General features: G+C 33.3%; 2 protein-coding genes across 2 annotated transcripts in view; both read right to left on the reverse strand.

The window, feature by feature from the left end:
- The window catches only part of LOC129939506 (Golgi SNAP receptor complex member 1), a 261,115-nt gene that overhangs the window by 124,132 nt on the left and 109,772 nt on the right, over positions 1 to 27,211 (reverse strand). The gene's annotated exons all lie outside the window — the stretch shown is intronic.
- LOC129939507 (GTP-binding protein Di-Ras2) lies at positions 3,834 to 24,899 on the reverse strand. The gene is made up of 4 exons (XM_056047541.1): positions 23,896 to 24,899; positions 23,180 to 23,365; positions 6,950 to 7,120; positions 3,834 to 6,875 (listed from the first exon to the last, which is right to left on the reverse strand). Exons 1-4 carry the CDS (start codon positions 24,031 to 24,033, stop codon positions 6,705 to 6,707), a joined length of 666 nt encoding a protein of 221 aa, XP_055903516.1. The 5' UTR covers positions 24,034 to 24,899; the 3' UTR covers positions 3,834 to 6,704.

The raw sequence follows: 27,211 nt of genomic DNA on the forward strand, positions 1-27,211 counted from the left end.
TCGCTGTTTCTTTGGCCTCAGTAAGCAGTTGAGGAATAAGGCTCTATCGCGAAGTACCAAAGAGACACTGTACAAAACTTTAATCATCCCAGTCTTGCTGTATGGTGCAGAAGCATGAACCCTCTCCCAGGCGGATGAAGGATCTCTTGGTATCTTCGAGAGAGGTCTACGGTCCTGTTTGTATCGACAGGCAAAGTAACATCTGGCGGAGAAAATTTAATCAGGAGTTATACGAGCTGTACAGCGACTTGCCACTGGTCAAAAAACTGCGTGTACAACGCTTAAGATGGCTAGGGCATGTCGTGCGAAGCCTGGGGGAACAAGAAGCAGAGTCATGTCTCATCTCCGGTGGAGTGATCAGGTTGAGGCTGACGCAAGTCAACTTGGTATTCGAAACTGGAGGCAGCAAGCTAGAGATCTACTAAGGTGGCGAAAGTTATTACTTAAGGCACAATGGGCAGTAGCGCCAACTTAAGTAAGTACGTAAGATACAAATAATTGCTTAAATATCTTAATCAGCTTTGAATAACAATTGGAAACCAACGAAGAGTCATTAAAATCAAACTAAGGGAACATTTCAAAAGCGACTTAGGACTCAGGTTGGGATTGAGAGAAACTCTAAGACAGAAACCACTTTGGTATTTCGTGTTCTCTACAAAAAGTAAAATAGGGTGTGCTAAACATCTCATGCTAAGATTATCAATACCTTACACAAAATACTAATATTTTAAATAAAAAACGATAAACGGCTTAAAAAATAAGACATGTCTTTTCGACTATGAAAAGTTCCCAAAAATCTTTAAAAGTAATAAATAATCAAATTTAAGTATACGCGTTCTTAAATTTTAAGCTTTTGTGTATAAAATAATATTACTTACTTAAAAATATGTTTTTGTTTAATAAGAATTTAACAACAATTTACAAAAAGTTCAATAAAAAAAAACAAATGTTAAGAAGCTTAAATTATTTAGTGTGATAATAATTCATAACGAATAAGAATTAAAATTGTTTCAATATTTTACGAGTATTATTATGTTTTTTTTTTAAGTTTGCTTGACATAAGAAAATTATTTACAGATAAAATAAAGCATTAAAATTCTCTTAAATAAATTATAAAATTTTAGTTTTTGTTTGTTTAAATTATTATTGATTGATTTTAACCAAAATATGGATATCTGTGGAGTTTGGGAAAAACATAAGTTTGCGTTTTTCCTTTTCAGTAAAAGACGTCAATTTTGTATTACATTTTTCCCAAAAATCACAGATATTTTATAGCCTTCTTTTTTGAACTTAACATTCTTGTGTCCATATACAATAATTTAGTTTTTTTGTAAATATAAATATTTGCATTTTATTATCATTTTACCCATAAAATGTCACGTTTTAACTGAATTGATATGTTTACAGTTCGTTTTTCCTTTTACTTTGTTAAATTAGTTTATACTGAACAGAGTTTCTATTTCCTGTCTATATGACGGTATATTTTTGGTTTTAAATATTTTGCATTGCATAATTATATTTTACATTTCATTTATTTAAGTGACTGAAAAACTTAAGTTTGTTTGTAAAAGTGCGTGTGCGACAAAAGCTAAAGGCGTTTAAATTAGAGTTACGACCTCAGACAGGCGAAATATGCGGCGGGAAAAATAATTAAGTTTCATTGGTCACGCGGTGAAATTTTCAAAAAAGTGATGTAAAAACTGATTGTAGAAAAACATAGTATAGTTAAAATCCAAAAGATTACGAAAATTTCACAAAATGTCAAATCGATTGGTTAATATAAAAGAGCAAATATTTTATTTTAAAATAAAGATTCATTGAATTCAAACTAGTATTATTAATTTAAAACTATCCCACTTTTAAAATTAGGCGACAGTTATAGCTATCATTGGTTTTCATCATTGTACATTTTTTGACAGGTCGCTTATAGCTTTCCTTAAACATTTCTGTCATTGAAAAAACTTTCCTGATTGAAATCCACCGAAAAACTTTTACTGACAGAAATCTGTCATTGGAATTGTGCGAATTCGGAACGCAGATCAGTGGAACCATTCGTTTCACTTTTGAACATAAAAGTATAAGCTGATCAGGAAATTGAATTTCCGTCCGGAAAATAGAAAAAAACATTTTCAGAGAAAAAACAAATGCGTAATTACACTTTTTTCCTCAAAAAAAATTCTTTTGGTGATGTCCGATCGATCAGTATATAATTTTCATTTCTAATCAAAGAGAAACACCGTCAAATATCGATTCAAAAATGTTCCGGATCGATTTCAATGATAGCTATAACTGGCGCCTTAGATGACACTACAACGGGATTGACATTTTAAAAATAAAGTAGTGTTATTTAAATATATGTACATATGTATATTAAAAGCACCACCTGTAGTTTCCATATTTCAATGTTATGAGCTGAATATTATTATTTCACTGCCTACTCGTCCAAACAACATTTCTACTCTCAAATCATAAAGAGCCGGTCGGCGACAGATGAATCCAATAAAATAACCTAAACATTTTTCCGCCATCTTATAGATAACATATGATTTAAACTTATGGGATATTCGATTGGGTAAAATAAATTGATTGAAAATCAAAATTGGGGATCTACATTTCATGACACATTTGCATCTAAACAATTTGTGTCTGTCATTTTGACGAGAGAATCAATATCAGATTCGAAATCAGCAATGTATGTGTCAAATTTTGTAAGACAAATAAGCCTGGCCATCTAATATTAAACTGGCTATTCACAACCAAGTAAAACGACTGGATGAGACAATGTGACAGATGGTTTTGGACTTTGTTAAGTTAAATAGGGGCATTTCTGTTTGCAAAATTGACATTTTGACATAAGTAGACTTGAATTGATACTTTCTTGACTAACTTTCCAGTGAACTGTCCAATAAAGTTGCATTAGGAAATTTGTTGTCTGCTTGCCAATCAGATACTAAAAACTTGCCTTACATTGTTGAAAATTCTATTGATTCAAACGACCTTAAGCACTATTCACATGAGCACGACCATCGACTAACGAATGAACGAAAATTTGTCGATTTTGACATTTCTTTCACATGAGAGTTTTTAATTCGTTGCGAATGAACACCATTCACCACCGAAACCAAAACAATATTATTTTTTTTTTTTAAGGTTAGGTACTCGCGATTATTTTATTCGTTGCGAGTGTGGATAATGTGGAACTCGAATGAAGTTTGACAGTTCGTATCAACTTCGCGACGAATAAACGTGTTTTCTTAAATTTATTAATATATGATATTGAAAAGTAAAATTATGCATCATAAATCAAATAGAAACTATATTGCCATTGTTCTGTTAAGAATTTGTGTGGAAATATGTCTTCAAACGTATATAAATTCATATTTTGTTGGTTGCGCTCATGTGAATACTGCTTTAACATTAGGATACTAACAAAATTAAATATCAAACCAGGTCTTGTGTCAAAAAAAGGTTTTAAACTCCGGTTTCTTTGATTAGATAAAAAGGAACTCAACTTAATGTACAAAATGCTAATGCTGAAGCTTTCTTTTCTAAATATTAACCGACTTAATTGACTTCTTTCTAAAATGTATGCAACAATTAAATAATGTCATTTTTGGAGGACTCCAATACCAAAATCAAGACCTTGTCACTTTGTTACTAGCAAACACTATGATGTTTTGCAGTTTAAATTAAATCATTGAACTATTTTCAACTCAAAGTTTGAACTTTTAATGGTATTCATTCTAGCACTTTATCAAGTCCTAAATTTGACAATCATAATGTCATTGATACTGTAAAAAGTTTTATGTTTCTAAGAAAAGTCTTTTTTCTCAATAAATTGAATAAATAATATGTTTAGTGCCAAAGCAATACATATGTATATTGAGTTTGTGTCTTTAGCTCTGAAATTCCGGTGATATCCTGTGCTATGTAGTAGGTACAAAGTTTTATCAAATTTATTAAATACAAATTAACTAAGGAAACTTTTTAGATTGGAAAAAATCCAGACTGATGGTAACTATATCTAGTAAAGTTCCCTGACAGCCTCGCAGGTGTCAATTCGATCGTTTCTCTCCATAAGAAGACAGTTATAGCTATCATTAATTTTCAACATTGCAAAAATTTGTTTCGAAACTTAAAAGCGATAAAGAGAATAAATTTTGTAATGTTAGGTTTAAATAGAGCTGATAAGTTGTTCATTTTTTTTCTGACAAAATGCTCTAACGACAAAATTCTTTAAGTTGATTTTTTTCAATGAACAACTGGTTTTAAGTTTTACATTTCGGAATAAAATCGTTCCACTAAAATAGTTTCATTTTCATTGTGTTCCTACCTGTCAGTTTTCTTTTCAACGATCAAACAATCAAATGTTTGATTTCAATCAGAAAATGCTGCATTCGAATCTGAAAATTCGCGTCCAGTGACAGAAATTTTAAATTACAGCTATAACAAATCTGTCAAAAAATACCAATGATTGGTTTTAATGATGTATGTCATGGATGGATATAAGTAAAATTTTTTTAATTGAAACGATTTTTTATGAAGTAAATGGAATATATCATTAATTAATTTATAACGGTACTTGATTGCTCTGCTGTCTTAGGAGCCGGTTATAGCTATCAGTAAAATTCATTAGTAAAATTTGAAACAGGAGGAATCTGAAATGTTTTACTGATGAGAGTTAATAGCCTCAGAAACATTTTTTTTGTTAGTGTTCCAATTTTTTACTGTTCCGATCACATCATTAAATATTTTACTGATGAAAGCGACAATAAAAAATTGTGCGAAGCTCAATGTTATGATCGAAAGAAAACAACATTTAATGACTATAAATATAATCAGTAAAACATTTCAGATTCCTCCTGTTTCAAATTTAACTGATGGATTTTACTTATAGCAATAACCGGGCCCGTACTATCATTGTAATTTGGGGTCTCCATTGAACATTTCCGATGACAGGACTATCGGTCTGTCATCAGATAATCCAATATAGGCCAACAATCAAACATGCAGTCCATGATCCGGTCATCGCAGTTTGGATTTTTCAAACGGATCAAAATCCTGTCACCAAATTTGACATTTGTGTTGTATGTAGTGGTTAGCGTCTATTTTCCACAGTCTTTTTGAAATTAAAATTTCATTTCGTTTAAATTGTCATCGAGTGCCTAAATTCATTAATTCAAAGTTATATTTTCTAGGCACAAAACAGCTTCAAAGCTGTCGACCGACATCCTACAAAAGTTCTTTTGGTCTGCACCGTCGTCCTCCCATAATAAGTCCTTGAGTAGGTGCACCTCCAAATCATGAAGTTCTCTTACTTCGAGAAATGGATTCACCCAAAACCTGTGTTTTCTTTTATTGTTTTGAATAGTTAGCTGTTGTAGTTCATCCAGCTTCTTAACCAGCATTAATTTTTTGAAACGGCTAATTTGTGTTTACTCAAAGGTATTTTTTTTATATAATTTGTTTGAAATTTTGTAAAAAAAAAACAATAACTACCGACACTAAAGGTAAATCAACAAAAAAGTAAACAACAGATTAACCGTTTATAATTTCAAATGTGACATTTGAGGTTGCTCATGAAAAGACATAATATGCCCTGTCAAAAAAGACATAGATTGCGGATGAGATTGCGGAAGAGAAGTTGGATTGGATTTACCTCTTGTGGAACCTCTGGGTAAGAATATATGGGGGCGGCACCTAGTGGCTACGGCAAAATTATCTACTGCTACTTGAACTTTTGTAAACAAAACTTCCAAACCACGTAAAAAATAACTGCTTCAAGATAGTACCTACCATAGATTTTATTTAAAAAAATGACAACTAAAAACACAGACATCAAAAACTGACAGATCAAAACGTACAATTTCAATCTAAATTAATCTATTATAATCTAAACAGGATCTTTTTATGCGTTGTACCTACTCATTCTTGACACAATTCCATGTTTTCAATTTAAAAACTGACAACTATGATTTCTATTAAAATTAAATCCAAAGTGCAAATAAATTAAAATCCTATATTATTAATGACACGGATGTATGTATATGTATATTGAAATAATATAAGAAAGTGTACTTATTTCGAAATGTTTTTGTGCAATGTGATTTGTTTTCGAACTTCGAATTGCGAACTTAATAAACTACGAAATAAATAAAAATAATTATGGATAAAGCTTTTATTGATCATAAATGGTATTCAATGCTGTTTCATCTTATCTTGTATTCAATAAAAATCAGTTAAACCCTATTCATAAAAACCTCTTCTTCTATTAACACGTTGCATTTTAAATATTGTTCTAAAACTATTTTTCTATGTGTTTGTCATATTTTTCATTTTTATTTTTAATTGATTATAGATTATTTCTTTGGGTGGTTAAAATATTTGATTAAACATCTTTATTAGTATTTACCTCATAGACCATCAAATTTAATCAGGCTCTAAGGTGATTGTTTATACTTGACATTTTTGGTTTATTTACAAACATAACACGTTCCTGACAGAACTCTTCTTTTTCTAAACGTTATTTATTTCGTTTTCTGATTTATGTCACTACTCGTACCTAATGTCATTTTTAAAGATCATTCGTAACTTTTCATTTTTGTTTCTTTTTCGACTAAGACTACTTTCTTTAAAACAGAAATATTTAAAACAAATTCTACTTTTTGGTTAGTTATAATAAATAAAATACAATTAAAATTAATTTACATTACGTGGCATTTCTCTTTGGCATTACCACTGGTGCCCTCTCCTCCAGCTGTGCTATCTGCTATTGCTCCATTAGTTTCTTTCTTTTTCTTCTGTTTCTGCTTTTTCTGTTTCTTGCCATCTAATTGCAATGAAACGCTACGGTTTTTCTCCATATTCAGAAGTTCCTTAAAAAATAAATAAAATTATTCCATATTTTAACAGACCGAATTAATTTGTGTTGTTAATAAAATAAACTTACCTGGAATAACTCGGTGACATTATGATTCGTTTTTGCAGAAGTTTCCATAAACGAAACACCCCATGAAGCAGCTTCAGCTTGGCCTTCACTTTGTGTCACTTCTCGCAGTTCGGCACTTTCATCGCATTTGTTACCAACTAACATGACAGGTATTTGAGTAATATCTTGTCCCTGAAAAGATAGTGTATAATAAGCGAAATGTTTTTGGTTTTCCATTGGAGAAAATATTCAATTGACTTTTTAACTGTCAAAATTCCGATTTTTCATTGGCAAAAATAAATGTACTTATTTTTGAATTAAAATCCCATTCAACAAATTTGGACCAAAGCAATGCTTTTTTTTTTACAGACAATACGTTATCGTAATTTTCTATTTAGCCATTCGAAGTTGAAGTTTTGTGAAGTTGTCTTGTTTTTAAATTTGCGTTCAAAGAATTCAGTTGAATGTATTTAAGTCCCTTGTTTTCTGAACGCAGACAATAACACCAGCATTGATAACAAACTAAAAATTACTTTGCTTCAGAAAAGAAAAAAATGAATTGGGTGGCACAACAGTCCGTTGAGAACTAGGGCCTAGTGACTTCCAACTATCAATCATTCCTGTGTGCGAATGATTGATGTGTTTCAAGTCGAAACGGATTAGGTGGTACATACAGAGGAAAGTAACTCATTAAGTTAGGGATCAAGCTAGATTTAGAACTTTTTTCGATGCGGTTCTTGTTTCAACAAGACTGTAGTATAAAGTAAGTAATCTTCCATGAGTGAACTAAATAAATTTTGAGGATGGCCATTCAATTGTCATAATAAGTGGGTTCACTCCATTATTAAGAACGAAAGATTACTTTCGTTAAAAAAAATTGAATGCATAAAGGAACCCTTTTAAACAAACCCTTAAATGGAGTTGTGCAGATAATAAGTAAAGCAAAGAAAATACCAAAATTCAGCTTTCAGTTATATGAAAAAAAAGATCAACTGTCATCTTGACACAAAAAGACTCGACTTAATAGTTAGGGAGATTTTTCTTGACAACATCAGGGACTTCATTTGCAGTCAACTTCATTCCTTGAACGTAAATTTTGACCAAGGCAACTAGTTAGTTTTTCAAGTGTCAGAAATTTCAAATTCAGAACTTTACTTTGCAAACCTCTACTTTAAGTTCATAGTACAAGAATTACCAAACACATTATTGTCTACAAAACACTCCTCAGACAAGCTACAAGTCCATTAGGATTTGTCTTTTGTATTGTAAAGAAATATTTCTTATTTCTTTTTTAAATTGACAAGGAATCCGTTTACAGAAAACATTAAATCAGTTGTCATTTTGATATAAGTTGACATGACTTGATAATTAGGGGACTAACTTTCCAATAAAGTTGCCTTAATTGGAAGGCATTTTTTTTTGGCAGCTGGCTAATCAGATACTAGAAACTTGCCTTACTTTCAAGTCCCTTATATCGCCTGAACGTACCCAATGTTGCTTTGATTGGAATGCAATTTTTTGGCAGATGGCCAATCAGATCGTTGAATTTGACATTTCATGTATGAAGTGGTCGCGAATACTGTAAGCTAAACTGTCATAAAAATAGTGTAGTTCCAAATAATTGACCAGTTTATATTTTTTAGATTTCTGAGAGTTTTTTTAGACGGCTTCACAGACCAAAAAATGAAATATAAACAAAATTCAATTTTTATTCTCACCTGGCAATATTGATAAATCGAATCATAAAAATTCTGTTCTTCGATTTCTAACAGCCAAAGTGAGAAAGTTTGCTTATGTTCCTGAGAATACGGAAATCTGTAAGGTCTTATTTTGGAAACGCAATATACAAGAAAAAGTCAAAAATGCTACTGTAGCTCTCTTTTCTTGTCAAAAAGCTATTGGTAATAGAACTTACAACCCCGAATCACTCATTGTTATACACATCGGTAATCAGGCCGATTTTAATGTACGGACTGTTTTTAAAAAAAGCTATAAGCCGCGACAAACTAAATAAAGTCAGCTTCCCTATGTATAAGCGGATCGCTTAACACGACCACATCTACGGCATTGGAAACTCTACTGTTGATATGTTTAGCAAACAAACAGCTGCATCTCTAATATTCGCTTCAAAGCTTCGTCGCAGTGGATTAACAGTGACATTGGCCACTCTGTTATTCTTAAGTATTTAAGTCAACTCCAACTGCAATTCGACAGAATATTCCAGATTTCTATACCTTCCAGATCTTTCTCTTTCAAAATTTAACTAGCTTTGTGAAAGCAAAATTGCACTAAAAAAGCTAGTCAATCCGGAGCTGTCATATTACTAACAAATCGAATTTATAAAATAAGAAACATTTTTGATTTGATAACTTTAAATAACCTTTTGTGTTATTAATTTGAATAAAATCAAATTTAATAGTACGTTTTCACCAAAAAATAATCCGAGATTTAAGGCAAATGATTTAAAATAAATCATCAGGTGTTTCCACCAAAGAAAAGGAGATTAATTTGACGTTGTCATAACAACCAATCGTAATTAGTTTTATTTTATTCTTGTACCTATGTATTTATTATTTTTGTATACTTACATTTTATTTCGTTTTTGATTTCTTTCGTTTTCGTTTTTGAGTTGTTTATTGTTTATTGTCGGTTCAACAATTATTCTCCGAAACAAAAGTTTGTTTGATTTGACAAACTAATGTTTCCAAGTAGATTTCAATGAGTTTTATTTGAAATCTTCATTTGAGGAGAAATAAGACACAATTTGAGTGATTTCTTCGAACTTTTTCAAGTGTCATAAATTTCAAACTCAGAATTTTACTTCACTAACTTCTACTTTCAGTTCATCTTACAAAAACTACAATAAACAATGTTATCTACAAAACACACCTCAAGCAAGGTACATGTCAATCAACATTTGTATTTTGTATTATAAGAATATATTACTTATTTCTTTTCCAATTTGACAAGTAACCCTTTTCCACAAAGCATTAAATAAAATTGTTCAGAAAATTTAAAAAATCATAGAGAAATAAAGTTCAACTTTCTGTTGAATGAAAAAACATGATCTACTGTCATTTTGACATAAGCTAGCTTGATTTGATAGTTAGGGAGATTTTTCTTGACTAAGATTCCAGTCAACTTTCCATTAAAGTTGCCCTAATTTGAAGGTAATTTTTTGGCAGCCAGCCAATCAGATACCAGAAACTTGTCCTACTTTCAAGTCCTTATGTGGCCTGAACCTGCCCAATCTTTTGTATTTTAATGCTTATTTTTTGGGAATCATTTTAAAGACAATTTGCATTGAATATGCAAAGTACTATGCATACTATCGTTTTTTAACACCATGTTTAAAAATTGGGTCTAGTGACTTACAGCTTTCAACCGTTCAAGTGGTCTGTTCTTTTTTGAACTATTGTAGTTATGTCAAAAAATTTGTTTCAACTGTCATTGTTACGAATTGTTGACATTTTTTAGAATCATTTAGGAACGTTAGTTCTTATAAATAGTAATTGAACACAAATATTTGAAGCTGCTCCTTACTTTCTTAAAAATTTTAATAAAAATTGATTGGATAAATAGCAGAACATTTGCTGAATCAAATGTTTATTGTTCTTCAATAAAAGGAGGAACAAAAAAGAGGAATCAAAGAAATAAATTGATGCATTTTTGTACTTAAAATTTGTTGTTCGATTAAGATCACAAATGGCTTATACACTCATTGTTATTAAGAAAGCCAGAAAAAAACAATTGTGCACGTTCAGACAACATCAGAGACTTTATTTGCAGTAAACTTCATTCTTTGAACGTACATTTTGACCAAGGCAGCTAGTTAGTTTTTCAAGTGTCATGAATTTCAAATTTAGAACTTTACTTCATAAATTCCTTAAATTCATAGAACAAAAACTACAAACAGTATAGTCTACAAAACACTATTCATGCAAGCTATAAGTCCATCACTAAAGAAATATTACATATTTCCAAATTGACAAGGAACCTTTAGTGCGGAAAATAAGTAAATCATAGAGTAATAAAGTTCAGCTTTCAGTTGAATAAAAAAGCCCGATCAACGGACCACTACCTCGTTATTCGAGGGGTTTCCAGACCCAAGGCAAAACAGGGAGTTGCTGGGAGAAGGTACAACGTCGAACGGCTACAATCGCAAGAGATCGCCAAATCCTTTTCTGACCGAGTTACAAGTAACCTTTCTCGAAATTCTCTGCCGCTAACACAATGTATCGAAAACCAGTGGCAACATTGCCAAGATGCAATCATAGAAGCCACCTCTGATGTGCTGGGTTTCAAGCAGCCACCAACAAGGAACCCTTGGTTTGATGAGGAATGTCGGCAGGCATATGAAGCCAAACAACAGGCACGCAAAAGCGGCGCTGCATAACAAGACGAGAGCTGCTCATGACCTCTATGAGCAGAAGAGGCGATAGGATCGCTGACTTCTCAGAAGAAAAAAGAGAGGGCATGAGAAGCGTGCGGTCGAAGATGTTGAGAGGTTTAAAAGCAGGAATGAAGTTCTAAAGTTTTATGAACAGGTGAAACGAAATTCACAGGTACATAAACCTAGAACCGAAGGCTGCAAAGACGAAAGTGGAAACATCATAGTGGAACCGCAGTCAATGCTGATGATATGGAAGGACCACTACGAACCATATTCCGCTGTCAGGCAGGATGATCCATTCAACATAAACGACGAAAGCCAACAATCCCGTCCTCCCGACTTAGACGAAATAAAGATTGCCATATCTAGCTGTCAGCTATCAGCTGGAGATGAGTTGGTTAGGAGCATGCACCAACTTATCTGTAAGATATGGTCGGAAGGAAACATGCCCGATGAATGGAACCTCAGTATTGTTTGCCCGATCCTGAAAAAAAGAGACCCTCTAAACTGCCCCAACTATAGAGGAATCAGTCTACTTAACATCGCCTATAAAATCTTCTCTGCCGTTGTATGTGAACGTCTAAAGCCCATCGTTAACAACCTGATAGGTCCTTATCAGTGTGGTTTTAGACCAGGAAAGTCCACAGTTGATTAAATATTCACATTACGGCAGATCCTGGAAAAAACGCAAGAACCCCAAATCGGCACCCACCATCTTTTCATCGATTTCAATGCCGCATATGACAGCATCTACAGTGACGAGCTGTATAGAGCCATGTCTAGTTTTGGCATCCCTGCCAAACTCGTCCGTTTGTGCAGGATGACCATGGAGAATTGACGCTGCTCCATAAAGGTTGGAAACAACTTAACATAACCTTTCGATGTCAAAAAAGGTTTTAGAGAAGGTGATGCGCTGTCATGCGATTTTTTTTAACATCGTACTTAAAAGAATAGTACAGAGCTCACACTATCTTTCAAAAGTCTGTCCAATTACTGGCATATGTTGATGACATTGACATAATCGGATGAACTCAACGTGATGTCAATGGGGCTTTTGTTATTAAGGCAGAAGCGTCAAAAATGGGTTTAACGGTTATTGAGGGCAAAACAAAGTACATGCTGTCGTCAAGAAAGGACATGCAACACCGACATCTTGGTCAAAACGTCACAATCGACAGACGTAACTTTGAGGTAGTCAAGGACTTCGTCTAGCTAGGCTCCGCTGCAAACGCAGAAAACAACACTAGCGCTGAGGTCAAACGCAGAATAACTCTTGCTAACCGCTGTTTCTTTGGGCTAAGAAAGCCATTGAGTGGTAAAGTCCTCTCTCAGGGGACTAAAGTGTCGCTATATAAGACCCTTATCATACCCGTCCTGCTATACGATGCAGAAGCATGGACTATGACTAAAGCATATGAAAGCACCTTGGGTCGCTTCGAGAGAAAAGTTCTTCGTGTGATCTACGGTCCCGTATGCATCGAAGGGGAGTGGAGGAGAGGATGAAACGACGAGCTATACGGGCTGTACAGCGAAGTAGACTTAGCCAGAAGGTTAAAAGTCCAACGACTAAGATGGCTGGGTCACGTAGAGCGCATGGAAACCAATGCTCTGGCACGGAAAGTGTTCGAATCCACACCCACAGGAGAACGCAGTAGAGGAAGACCGCGGATCAGGTGGCGCGCACAAGTGGAAGGTGACCTCACCCAACTTGGAGCGCGAAACTGGAGACATCTTACTAGGAAGTTTGTTGGGTGAGGCCCTAGTTCACACAGGACTGTAGCGCCACCTTAAGTAAGTAAGTTTATTTACAGTCAACTTCATTCTAGTTAATTTTTCAAGTGTCATGAATTTTAAATTTAGAACTTTACTTCAGAACTTTATTTACAAACCATAACCAAAACACTATTCAAGAAAGCTACAAGTCCATCACTATTTGTATTTTATATTTTAAAGAAATATTACCTTTCAAAATTGACAAGGAACCTTTTTCCAGAAAATATTGCATAAAGTTATGCAGAAATATATAAATCAAAGAGTAATAAAGTTGAGCTTTCAGTTGAATAAAAAGCCTGATCAACTGACATTTTGACTGAAGTATAGGCTTCACTTCTTGATTTTTCTTGATTAACTTTCCAGTCAACTTTCCATTAAAGTTGCCTCAATTGGAAGGTAATTTTTTGGTAGCTATCCAATCAGATACTAGAAACTTGCCTTACTTTCAAGTCCCTTATGTGGCCTGAGCCTGCCCATTGAATTCTTGTTGCTTTACCAAGCAGCTGATTGTGAAACATCAAAATTATTCTCTACTAATTTTGTAGCCGAAATTTGTACACTAAGTCCGCGGTGGAGGGACATTTTAACTCATTTTGTAGTTGGAAGTAGCCAATCAGAAGGACTTCACTACGTAGTGACTACATAAGTGAATGGGCCCATTGTAGGTGTTCCAGGAGGAACTTTTGGCTATAAAAAAGTCTCAAAATGACTTATTCCGAAGCTGTATGGATAAGAAAGAGGAGGATACTTTTCTTCGCCTCCTCTGCCCTGCTCTTGATCAAAAACGCAATACTATGCATATCAACATACAGTGACCCGAACAACTAATCGGACATAGAAAAGAAAAATGTTTGCAGTGCATTTTCTTTAAAAAAATTTAAAAAAGGAAACAAAAAACTAAAGCAACTCCACATTGCTTTTAGTATTTTAGCGTATACTTTTGATCTAATTTCCGACTCAAGTCGTGGAGGCATTAAGCTTCAGGGGGTATTTTTGTCCATTCTTCCTAAAGACCCGTCTTCAGCTCCTGAATATTCCGAAAATTCTTTTGAGCGACTCGACGTCCCAATTCATCCCAAATATGCTCAATTGCATTAAGGTTAGGGGACTGTGCAGGTGTTTTAAGCCCTTTGGGACAATGCTATAGCGAATACGATCTTGCTGTGTAAGATGTATGCTTGGGGTCGTTGTCCTGGTAGAAGATGAAATTGTCTCTTATTCCAAGCTTACTGACACTTGGCACCAAATGTTGCTGTAAAATATTGATGTAGGCTTTTTGATCCATTTTACCTTCCACAAAGTGTAAGTTTCAAATACCAGAACTCGAAATACATCCCCATACCATGACCGACCCACCGCCGTATATGTTTATGAGAGAATTCTTCATTTCAAGTTAAATTTTCTCTCACCCGTGAACAAAACCTATTTTATGATGTTATAATGTGCATCCGTACACAAACAATACAAATTCAAGAAATGTTTCCTTATTCCGGAATGAAGTATCCTTAGTTAAGTGTTCCCTAGCAAATTAAAGACTTTCTCTTATATTTTTTGTCATTTATGAATGGTTTTTTTGGAGGCACGCAGCCATTCAGATCTCAGTACTCTTCGGATCTAGTCCTTGCTCACTTCCTTATTTCTGGTCTCCCTCAAAAACACCTTTAGAGATTCCGAGGATAAGAAAGGAATTTCCTTCACTTGCCGAACAAGTAGCTTTTCTTCGTACATATCCAACCCTTTCCCTTGTCCTTTCCTGCTACCTTCATTTTAAAAACGTGAAATTTTTTCCTGAGCTGTTGAATGGCTCCGTTGGACAATTTTAGCTATTTCTCGAACTGAATTTTATCCTGACTATGCGTTATAACCAATTTTCGTATTTCAACAGACGTCTGTTTACCTATTAACGTTTAGCAGAAAACTATAAAAAAAAAAACAAACTGAATATGAGTCGCAATAGAACATTTCCTAAGGCCTATCGTAATTTGACGGGAAAAATACTGTTACTGAGCACTCTATAGTGCATCAGTAGCAAGTGTCCGATTGTGTGTGGGAGACGGATTAGAGTTGTTTTAGTTTTTAGTCTACATTGTTTTGTTTATTAATTCTAAATAAGATTTTATTAATACAAAATAAATTTAAGGGTTTCTATTTAAAAAATCAGAGCTCAATTTCTACACCCTCCATACATTTAAATAGATAAATTGCACCGTTAAAACATTTCTTTTCTGTGTCCTATTAGATGTAGGGGTCACTGTATTTCGTAACGGACTCAAACTAGTTTCATTGAACTTAGAAGAAAACCTCAAGATTCATGTGGTATCTCAATGGTCCATAATAAACTAGCCTTAGTGTGTTCTACTCTATCACGGACACCTATTTTAACCTAACCTAACCTTTCAAATTACAACTTTATGAAATAATACAAATAACGCATGTTGTTGACATTTGCTTTATAAATAGCTTTGAAATAACTATTCGCGGACAAAGGTCGCAGCTCTTTTATGAATGGTATTTTACATAAGATGAGACAGGATGCTGATTAAACACAGATCTTAGCTGTATGTTCAAAGCAACTTTGAATTGATAGTTTAAGTGGTCACTAGGGCGTATGGCAGCTTTTTATTTTATTGCAAGCATCGCATATTATGAAAAAAAATTCTATCTTCACTGTAAGAATAAACCTTAAGAACTTACTATGTTCTTCACACATATTATTCCAACTGTCAAAGTTAATTAAATTGAAACAAATCTAGTGGCTACATAGTCAAGGATTCTGATTGGCTAAATCTAACAACAAAATTAGTAGTGTAAAAATTTCGATTACAAAGTTAGTGGAGAATAATTTTGACGTTTCAGAATCAGCTGCTCGGTAAAGACACGAAGTCAAAATGAAATAAATCTTTCAGTAATTAAATACAAATATAAATCATTCAAGTTGTGTCTTAAATTTGATTTTATTGAATTTAAGAACTCAAAAGATAAGTTAAAGTTATCAAATCAAAAATGTTACTTATTTTTCCATAAGTTTCCAGATTGACTAGCTTTCTAGTGTAGTTTTGCAAAAATACTCCATTTACCAAGATCGGAATCTTTCGTACGTTTCACTCAAATACAATGTTTACATTGTTGTATTTGTAATTTTGACAATAAGTCCATGAATAGATGTGAAAACAAACAAAAATTAAAAGAGGCTGGGATGCGACCCACACTGATAACTTCCCATTCCGTCTGTCGATTTGTTTTGCTTAAAAGTTTGTCTATATGTATTTTTACCAAATTTGCGCACTATTTTTTGTAGATTTTATTTTTTATGAAAAAAACGGACTGTTGGATTTTTATATAAAAATTACTGAATATTGAAAACAACATTTTCTCTGAAATAAAATAAGTTTGAAGCCAATATTTTTAATTTTTGAAAAGCTATTTGAGCCGAAAGTAAATTTTTACCAAGTTTTAGTAGGTATTGTTTTTTTTTAGAGTGTTATTTTTTTGTAAAAAAACAGTCAATTCGAATTTTTTAAAAATTTTACCAAACGTTGAAAACAATATTTTTTATAAGATAAAATTAGTTTGAAGCCAATATTTAAAATTTTTGAAGAGATATTTGAGTCGAAAATCAATTTTTAAAAACTTTTATACTTTTTTTTTAGGTTTTTATTTTTTGTAAAAAAACTGTCAATTCGATTTTTCTCAAAATTTGTCCTAATATTGAAAACAATATTTCTTATAAGAAAAAATTAGTAAGAACCTATTATCTCAAAGTTTTTAAAAGATATTTGAGTCGATAATCATTTTTTACGAACTTTTGTTAATTTTTTTTTTTCGGTTTTTAATTTTTTGTACAAAAACTGTCAATTCGATTTTTTTCAAACTTTAACTGAATGTTGACAACAAGATGTTTTGAAAGATAAAAGTAAATTAAAGCCAATATCTCAAAGTTTTGAAAAGATATTTGAGTCGAAAATCAATTTTTACCAACTTTTATAAATTTTTTTTGAGGTTTTTATTTTTTGTTAAAAAAACTGTCAATTCGATTTTTCTCAAAATTTGTCCTAATGTTGAAAACAATATTTCTTATAAGAAAAAATTTGCTAGAACCTATTATATCAAAGTTTTTAAAAGATATTTGAGTTGATAATCATTTTTTACGAACTTTTGTTAATTTTTTTTTCGGTTTTTAATTTTTTGTACAAAAACTGTCAAACGATTTTTTTAAAACTTAAACGGAATGTTGACAACAAGATGTTTCAAAAGATAAAAGTAAATTAAAGCCAATATCTCAAAGTTTTAAAAAGATATTTGAGTCGAAAATCAATTTTTACCAACTTTTATAAATTTTTTGTTTAGGTTTTTATTTTTTGTAAAAAAAAATGTCAATTCGATTTTTTTCAAACTTAAATTGTATGTTGACAACAAGATTTTTTGAAAGATAAAAGTAAATTAAAGCCAATATCTCAAAGTTTTGAAAAGATATTCGAGTCGAAAATCAATTTTTACCAACTTTTATAAATTTTTTTTTAGGTTTTTATTTTTTGTAAAAAAAACTGTCAATTCGATTTTTCTCAAAATTTTTCAGAATGTTGAAAACAATATTTCTTATAAGATAAAATAAAATTGAAGCCTTAATTTCAAGTTTTTGAAAAGATAATTGAATTGATATTCAATTTTTACGAACTTCGAGTAATGTTTTTTTTTTAGATTTTTATTTTTTATAAAAAAAACTGTCAATTAGATTTTTCTCAAAATTTTATCAGATGTCAAAAACATTATTCTTCGTTGCACAAAATTGTTTTAGAGATAAAATCATATTTCAGTCGTAAAATTTTGGAGGTGACAAATTTTTTTTTTCAGTTTTATTGATTTAAAAAAAAACCGTTATATTGATTTTTTTCAAAAAATATACCTGTTTGGTATCACGTTACAATCTATTATATAAAATTTAATTCAAGTCTCTAGCGTTTTTGGTTCGTAAGATATTTAGGGTTAACCAAAATTTTCACCTTTTTTCAAACTGCTATAGTAAAAAAACCACCCACGCAATTTTCTTGAGAGCCCTTTCTGCATCTTTCTGCCTTATTATCTGTATAACAAAATTTATTTGAAGTCGATATCTCTTCTGGTTCTTGAGCTATGGACGACGAAAAAAACGTCGCGAACGTACGGACGTACGGACGTACGGACGTACGGACGTACGGACGTACGGACGTACAAACGTACGTACACACGCACGCACAGACATCTTTCTAAAAATCTTTTATTTCGACTCTAGGGACCTTGAAACGTCGAGAAATGTCAAAATTTTCAATTTGACAAATCGGACCCATTACAATAACTTCCTATGGGAAGTTAATAACGATGCTGTGTGCTAGCGGCACTTTGCAAAGAAAAAACAAAATTGGGAGGTCAATAAGTTTTTTTTTCGGATTTTTCTTTTTACTTTTTTTCGATGAAAACTCAGTTTAATTCACTCATTTACAGCAAACACTGCGAAATTCTTTAAATTTCATGATTAACTTCGGATTATTGTATCAAAGATGCGTTCGAAGAACCATCAAGTTAAGGGTGAGAGTGCAATTTATTGAATTCACATATTTTTTTGCAAGTAATTTAAATCTGTATCAATTTAATTAATCCAATATTTATAGTTTGTTTTTAATGATTTAAGCTTGCAACTTTTCAATTCCATTTTAATTAATAAATATTAAATTTAAAAAAAAAATTATAATGGAAAAATACCTCATCCATAACATTCTTGATTGATGGAAGCATACATGTGTTTGCTATTAAACAAAATTATGTTTCAAAGGAACACAAATATTTAAAAAAAAAAATTTTTGAGAAAGCCATTAATATTTAAGGTATGTTTATTAAAGAAATTTTCGCTTCGGTTAACCTTCATCAACTTTTTAGAAAAAAATTTAACATTAATTGCAGAAAATTATTGGGTGTTCGGTTTCCCCATATTGAAATAAAAAAATTACTTAATTCTATTTATTGCACTCATTTAGTTGTTATTGTGTGTAACCATATTGCCTATTTCTATTCCTGAAAGATACTTTACAAAAAGCAACTTATTTTTAAAACATGGTTTCCTCAAATTTGTATTCCAAAATCTAACTACAAACAAAATTCTACCTCTTACATAGTCCCTCAAAAAGAAATTTTCAGGAATACTTCTCCAACAAACAAAACTAAAATTTGGTCTTGCAATTGATTAAAATACTAATCTAATTAAGGAATCTTAACTACATAGCTAAAGTTGGCAATGGAACTTCACAAGTATGCTTCTCGTAGCATTGTCTGGACAAACAAAATACAGAGGCACTCACCTATTGTTTCCATCTGAACTCAAAAGCTATACAAATCAAATTTAAAGGATAAGTTTACTGATTGAACCGCAGTTAGCTCAAATTTTAATATGTAAAGGCCCAACTATAATAGGCATAAGCTAGCATATGCGCGCATAAGTAAACGTGCGAATACAAAGAATCTCAATACGAGTGAACATAATGGAGTCTAGCTCCGTTTCGTTCAATTTTTCTCAGTTTCGTTAACTTAAGGAAGAGCGATCCCAGTCGCTCGCCGCATAAGTAAAATCTGACATTTAGATACGTAAGCAAAATTGCATTATGGCTATGCAGTAATTTCACAAACTTAAGTGAATTTTCGTTGGGTTTTTGACATAAGCATTAAGGGGGTATTCTGGGGTGGAATCGGCTAAGGTGATTGTTGATAAATGACAATCAAAATGATCGAATTTGATCTACATAAGGTGATAGTCAAATTGATACCTAAAAAGCTATCACAAAAAAATGTGATAGTCGTTTTCAAACAAATTTGTTCATTCCGAATAGACTACCAGACGCTTACACAAACGACTGGAAAATTTTCTTAGTTCACTTTGTTTCTTTTAAAAAACACATTCCTATGACCGACAAAGCTTACGACATTCGAAAAAAAGCAAGAAAAGTAAGAATTGTATTCAAAATCAGCCAATTTGAAATCTTTATTTAGATATTGTATGAGAATCAATTTAAAATTTCACCAAGGCAACAACGAATTTTGACAATGTGAATCTGAAATTGTTCAATCGAATTGAATTGAGTTGAATCATCTTACACAGACGGAATGCAAATGATAGTCAATTTGACTATCAAAAAATTGATAGTCAACAATCACCTTAGCCGATTGACTCGGACCACTACCTCGTTGTAGCCAAGGTACGGCTACGGATATCCCGATCCAAGCCAAAACAAGGAAGTACTGTGAGAAGATTTGACGTTAGACGGCTACAATCGGAAGAGACCGCCATGTCCTTTTCCGATCGAGTCTCTAAAAACTTCTTAAGGTGTCCTATGCTTCCTGCATTAAGCATTGAAAACCAGTGGCAACATTGCCTTGCAGCCATCAGAGATGCCGCCTCTGAAGTGCTAGGTTTCACACGGCCACCACAGCGAAACCCCTGGTTTGACGACGAATGCCGGCAAGCGCACGCAGCGAAACAAGAGGCATACAAAACGGCGCTGCACAGAAGGACCAGAGGTGTTCGCGAACTCTACGGGCATAAGAGGAGAGAGAGCATGAGAAGCGCGATCCCGATGACTTGGTAGGGAGCATGCCCCAACTCATCTAAATAAATAAATAAAAAAGGAGACCCACTAAATTGCGTCAACTACAGCGGCATCAGTCTCCTTATCATTGCATGTAAGGCCTCCCATCTCTTTATCGATCTTAAAGCCACGTATAACGTGGCTCTACAGAGCAATGTCTAGTTTTGGCATCCCTGTCAAACTTATCCGTTTGTGCAGAATGACGATGGAGAATGTACGCTGCTCTATCAATGTCGGAAAAGATCTCACCGATGCATTTGATGTCGAAAAAGGTTGTGCTGTCATGCAACTTCTTTAATATCGTTCTGGAAAGAATTGTGGGATACGCAGATGATATTGACATAATTAGAAGATCAAAGCTTGATGTCAGTGGAGCGTTTTTGGGCATTGCGACGGAAGCGAAGAAGATGGGTTTAGTGGTCAATGAGGGCAAGACCAAGTATATGCTGTCATCAAAAAAGGACACTGAACGACGACGTCTATGACAAAACGGTAGTTAAGGACTTTGTCTACCTAGGCACCGCTATAAACACAGACAAAGACACCAGTGCTGAAATGAAACGAAGAATAACTCTTGCAAATCGCTGCTTCTTTGGACTTAGAAGGCAATTGAGAAGTAAAGTCCTCTCTCGAGCATCTAAAATCACCATCTCGTATAAGACACTCATCATCCCGGTTCTCATTATTATTTTTTATTCTGAATAAAATATTGTTTCTAAACGGATATAAAGGACTTTCGTTTATTTATGTAGTTTCAAGAATTTCTTATTACATCATACCCAAAAAAGTTTTACGGTAAAAGAAATTTGGTCCTGGCATAAATAAAACGTGATATCAACAACTGATATCCGTATTTTCTTATAAAGTGAGACCGCTATCAAATCTCTTGACTTTATCTCTACAAACTCTATAACAGTCTATTATACTTTTGATGATTTGTAAGTTAAATATTCACCTTTACTGGGTACCGGGACATAGAGTCATTCCCGGAAACTAAAAAGCAGATCAACTCGCCAGGGATGGAACAGTGTATAACCTATTCTACTGCTTTTGGCAAATGCTGGCATACCAATCGCTACATGTAAACTATTGCTAGTGAAAGACGATATGAAGAAGTCCTACCCTAGCTTTAAGGCGCTCAAGGTGTCATAACTGGGCACTGTCTAAAAGGAAAGCACGCCACTAGCTAGGCGTATTCTCAAATAACTTTTGTAGAAGCTGTATGGATGTGGAAGAGGAGGAAACAGTTCTTTACCTCATCTGTACATGCCCTGCTCTAGCTCAAAAAGGCAAGACTTACCTAGGAGAATTCTTCTATAACTATCTAAACGATCTCAATCATACTAACTTATTCAGTCTTCCACGTTTCATAAGGGGCTCAAACTAGTTTCATTGAACTTAAAAGAAAACCTCAAGTTTCATGTGGTATCTCAATGGGCTATAAAAATCTAGCCTTAGTGTGTTCTACTCTATCACGGACAGCTATTTTAACCTAACCTAACCTTTTAAATTACAACTTTATGAAATAATAAAAATAAGGCATGTTGTTGACATTTGCTTTATAAATAGCTTTGAAATAACTATTCGCGGACAAAGTTCACTGCTCTTTTATGAATGGCATTTTACAATAAGATGAGAAACGATGCTGATTAAACACAGATCTTAGCTGTATGTTCAAAGCAACTTTGAATTGATAGGTCACTAGGGCGTATGGGAGCTTTTTATTTTATTGCAAGCTTCGCATATTATAAAAAAATACTATTTTTACTTTAGGATTAAACCTTAACAACTCACTATGTTTTTTTTTATAATCCAACTGTCAAAGTTAGTTCCATTGAAACAAAGCAAGAACTTGCCTTAAATGTAAGCCATAACGTTACTCATTGAGCCGCAGTAAGCTCAAAATTTATAATACAACCGTTTGAAAACTATGTGTGATATGCTGTTCCTAGTAAGGGAATGCCCCAATCAAAACAAAAAATATTTTCCTATCAACTTTTAAAAGTTTTATATGTATTTCATGTCTTAAGCACATCCAAAAGATAAACTATTAAGAATACCCTAGGAAGAACATATAAACGTTATAATACTTGACTTAATTCATGGTTTAAATAAGACTGACAGGTAAACATATGTACAGTGTATTGTAAGTACAAAACCATATCATTAATTCATTACTTTATTACAATATCCATGAATATAATTAATCTAGTCTTCTTATGTTTATTGAAATCCGACTACACACCTCCGTCCGTCCAACAACAGGTAGTAACCGTTGCTACAGTCTATCATTACAAATTCACCCTCCCTCCCTCCTATTCCGAAACCTTTATTTAACTACTCTATACACATATTTGACATATCTCGGAGGCAAAAAGATACATGTACATATATAAATAAATAAAATTAAAACAGATAGCTTTCTAATTTCCGATCTATGTACTCGTTTTCAAATAAACAAAAATAAGCACTCACCTTTAATTCCTTAATTAGACTCCAAATAGGTCGCAATTCCTCCAGACTTTGCTTCGAGCACATCGAGTAAACCAATATAAAGGCATGTCCTTTTGTTATGGAGAGCCTCTGCATGGCAGGAAACTGATGTGATCCTGTAGTGTCGGTTATTTGCAGTGTGCAAATATTCTTATTACAGCTAATGACCTGCGTGCAATAAGAATAAACATATATATACATATAAATGGTATTTAGGTACATACGTCATTACATCAGGCTATTTGTCTTTATTATTTATTTTCTGTCTTCTATTATAGTATATTTTATTATAAAATGGGTAGGAAGAATAAGCACTTGACGCACAGAGGGGGGGGGGGTGTAATATAAGGAAGGAGAGGTGCAAAATCAGGGCAGCATCAAGGAACACAAAAGAATGAATATATAAGACAAAAGATGAAATCTCCACAACATGCGTCAATGATTAATTAATTGGACTTTATACAAATCAAAAGGATCTTTCTCCTTGGGATTGAAGACAAAACCAAAATAGAATCAAAATATTTCACATTGCGAACAAAATAAAAGGCAAAACAAGAAAAAAGTAGGTATTATAATCCCAAATTAACATACTTTAATTTTTAATACGCATATAAACATAATTTAAGTATGGACTTTGTGGCCCTTTAGTCGGTCACATTTACACAATAAGTGGATGGGCATGGGGCTTCTTTTCTTACCTGACGATATGTGTCCTCAATTGTCGGTATGTAGCTCTCTCGAAAAGTCCCCTTTATGAATCGCAGCACCAAGGAGCTCTTCCCAACACCGCCCGCACCAAAAACAACCACCCGATAGTCGTTGCTTTGTTCGGGCATGTTTGACGCTGGAGAATACGTTTTTAAAACTTATGTTTAACCCGTTTCAAAAGAAAGTTTTGGTATCGTTGGATACCTACTCGCGTTTTTGTGTTGTTTTTGTTTTTTTTGGTAGGTAATTTTTCTTTTAAATGTTAGCTGCTTTTCTTTTAAGCTGACTGGCTTGATTCCTTAGGGTTTGAAGAAGGATAAAGCGCAAAAAGTTATTCTCAGTAGGCCACACTCAATTAGGTTCAGATGCCTGCAACGACAGCAGCAGGGCAGAGATAATTATTATTAAATGTCAACATGTGGGAGTCACACTGTGTGTATATATAGGCCTGCAGGGGTTGGGGTTGGTTCTGAGTTGAGGATGATATTATACCTTCTTTTCCTTTTGTTTTTCTATTTTACTTTTATTTTATTTCAATTTTTATTTTACTGCTCTTCACCCAACTTTAGTACGTTGCACTATTTGAGTTAAAAACACACACTTTTAGTTAATTATTTGGCATAAACATTACAACTTTTGGTAGTTTAATTAATAATTAATATTTTCTAACTGATTTTATTATTTATATTTTGATAATTAACCACTTTTTTAAAATTTTAATTTTTAAGTGAAAAGAATGAATGAATGAAAAAAACGCCTAAAATGCAGCAATTGATTTTGTCATTCGATGTACACCGGTTGGCAGAATGTTGATAAACAATTAATTAATTGTTTTCACGCACTAATTTTTTATTTCACAGCAATATGGTCGCAATTTTCGAACGTTTTAAAAGACTATTCGTGGGGTTTGAAGGACTCGATTTAATTCAATTCGATGATTTTAAAAATAAGATTTTCTTTCTCACGCAAACATCCTGCAAGTAGATGTATGTATGTATGTAGATTGTAAATGGATGAAAAGCTGAGTTTGACAGAATACGAGTGGAGTGTTTTAAAATGATGTGTGTTGTTTTTAGGCGCATGTCAATTGGAAAATTCCCTTTTTTTGTTAAGGCGGAAGCTGAAGCTGTCATACATTGGGGATATTAATGAGGATGTTTTTTTCTATTTCTATTTGGTGGGTTGTGATACTCGAAAGAGTGTTGGTGAAGAAAAAGGGTGTTTTTAATGCATGCGGAATCGTGCTTTAGAAGGATATAAAATTGATTTTATTGAATTGCTTTAAAAAATTCTTAATCAGCTCTGGATTTACAATCCAGGGAAGGAAATTGTTTGAAAATAAAGTAATTTAATTATAGAAAATGGAGCTTCACTAATTTTTTTAATAGATTTGGTTCGTGAAAAGTTAAAGCTTCTTTTTCCGTATCGGTGGAAAAAAGTGTCTTGGTCACATGACAGTTCCACAATTTCAATTTCAAAAACTACGTGCAGCCGAAGAATAAGCGGAGGCCCTAGACCGCTATAAAACAGATATCACCGCCATCCAGGAAATACGATGGGATGGGCCGGACAAAAAGAGGATGAAAAACTGCAATATTTACTATGGTGACTGCCACCACGAAAACCAACAGCGCTTATTTGGATGCGGCTTCGTCATTGGAGCCAGACTTAGGCGAGAATTCTTGAGCTGTAGGTGCATCAATAAGCGCCTCGTGACCGTACGCATCAAGGCTAAATTGGTCAACATTAGCCTAATATGCGCGCACGCTCCCACAGAAGAGAAAGACGCTGGAACAGATGGCTTGAATGCTGAGCTCTTTAAAGCAGCTGGAGATAAGTTGGTTAGGAGCATGAACCAACTTATCTGTAAGATATGGTCGGAAGAAAGCATGATGAATGGAACCTCAGTATTGTTTGCCCGATCCTGAAAAAAGGAGACCCTTTAAACTGCACCAACTATAGAGGAATCAGTCTACTTAACATTGCCTATAAAATCTTCTCTGCCGTAATATGTGAACGTCTAAAGCCCATCGTCAACAATCGGATAGGTCCTTATCAGTGTGGGGTATTAGACCAGGAATCCTGGAAAAAACCCTAGAACACCAAATAGACACCCACCATATTTTCATCGATTTCAAGGCCGAGAAATCGGAAGAACTCAGCGTGATGTCAATGGAGCTTTTGTGAGTATTGAGGCAGAGGCGGCAAAAATGGGTTTAACGGTCAATGAGGTCAAACAAAGTATATGCTGTCGTCAAGAATACAACACCGAGCGACGTCTGGATCAAAACGTCACGCATCGACAGACGTAATTTTAGGTAGCCAAGGACTTCGTCTGCCTAGGCTTTGCTGTAAACGCAGAGATCAAACGAAGAATAACTCTGTCGTTATATAAAACCCTCATCATCCCAGTCCTGTTATACGGTGCAGAAGCATGGTCTATGACAAAAGCGGATGAAAGCACCTTGGGTTGGTTCAAGAGAAAAGTTCTTCGTGTGATCTACGGTCTCGTATGCATCGAAGGGGAGTGGAGGAGAAGTTTGAACGACGAGCTGTACGGGCTGTATAACGACTTAGACTTATTCAGAAGGGTAAAAGTGCAACGACTTAGATGGCTGGGTCACGTAGAGCGCATCGAAACCAATGCTCCAATGCACAAATTTTGACTTTAAAACTATTTTTTTCAAAAACTATGCATAGTTTTGACTTGATTTAAAAACAAGCAAAAATGTTGGCTTTAAAAAAATGTATAATATAATATTGTAAGTATTACCGTTATTTTTTAATTATTTTGTTTCCATTCCACAGTGTTAGTTGCCATACTCCTCCGAAACGACTTAACCAATTTCAATGAAATTTTGGATATACATTTGTTAGTCCTGAGAATAGGTTTTTATCTATTTTTTATATTCTAAAGTGCTATGGTTTGATAAATATTGTTTAACTAATAATTTTTGACTCTGTCGATAACTACGCAAGTTATAATTGAACAATTATACTTTGTAGGAGCTGTAATTGTTTATTATTTATTTTTGTTTTATTTATAATTTTATAAGTTTAGTTCTCAGATTAACTTAATTAATGTTATGGATATTACCTCAAAAATACTTAAGACTACGCAAGCTCCCGTGAACAACGGCTATTGTATTAAACGTATTATATTTTATTTATTTATTAATTTCTTTATTATAAAAAGACACTATAGTAAGAACATTAAAACGAGTGTGTGCAAATATTTGTGAAAATCATTATATGTATAAGAAAATTATTATGAATGGTAAGTGAAATAATAAAGGAAAATACACT

Source organism: Eupeodes corollae, chromosome 1 (assembly GCF_945859685.1).
Source record: "Eupeodes corollae chromosome 1, idEupCoro1.1, whole genome shotgun sequence".
NCBI classification, from domain to species: Eukaryota; Metazoa; Arthropoda; class Insecta; order Diptera; family Syrphidae; genus Eupeodes; species Eupeodes corollae.

Excerpts from the sequence above, each read along its gene's own strand:
- LOC129939507 (XM_056047541.1), bottom strand. The coding sequence starts at position 24,033 with ATGCCCGAACAAAGCAACGACTATCGGGTGGTTGTTTTTGGTGCGGGC. Across the intron at positions 23,366-23,895 it reads TTGAGGACACATATCGTCAG|GTCATTAGCTGTAATAAGAA; the intron begins GTAAGAAAAGAA and ends TATTGCACGCAG. Across the intron at positions 7,121-23,179 it reads GTCTAATTAAGGAATTAAAG|GGACAAGATATTACTCAAAT; the intron begins GTGAGTGCTTAT and ends CTATCTTTTCAG.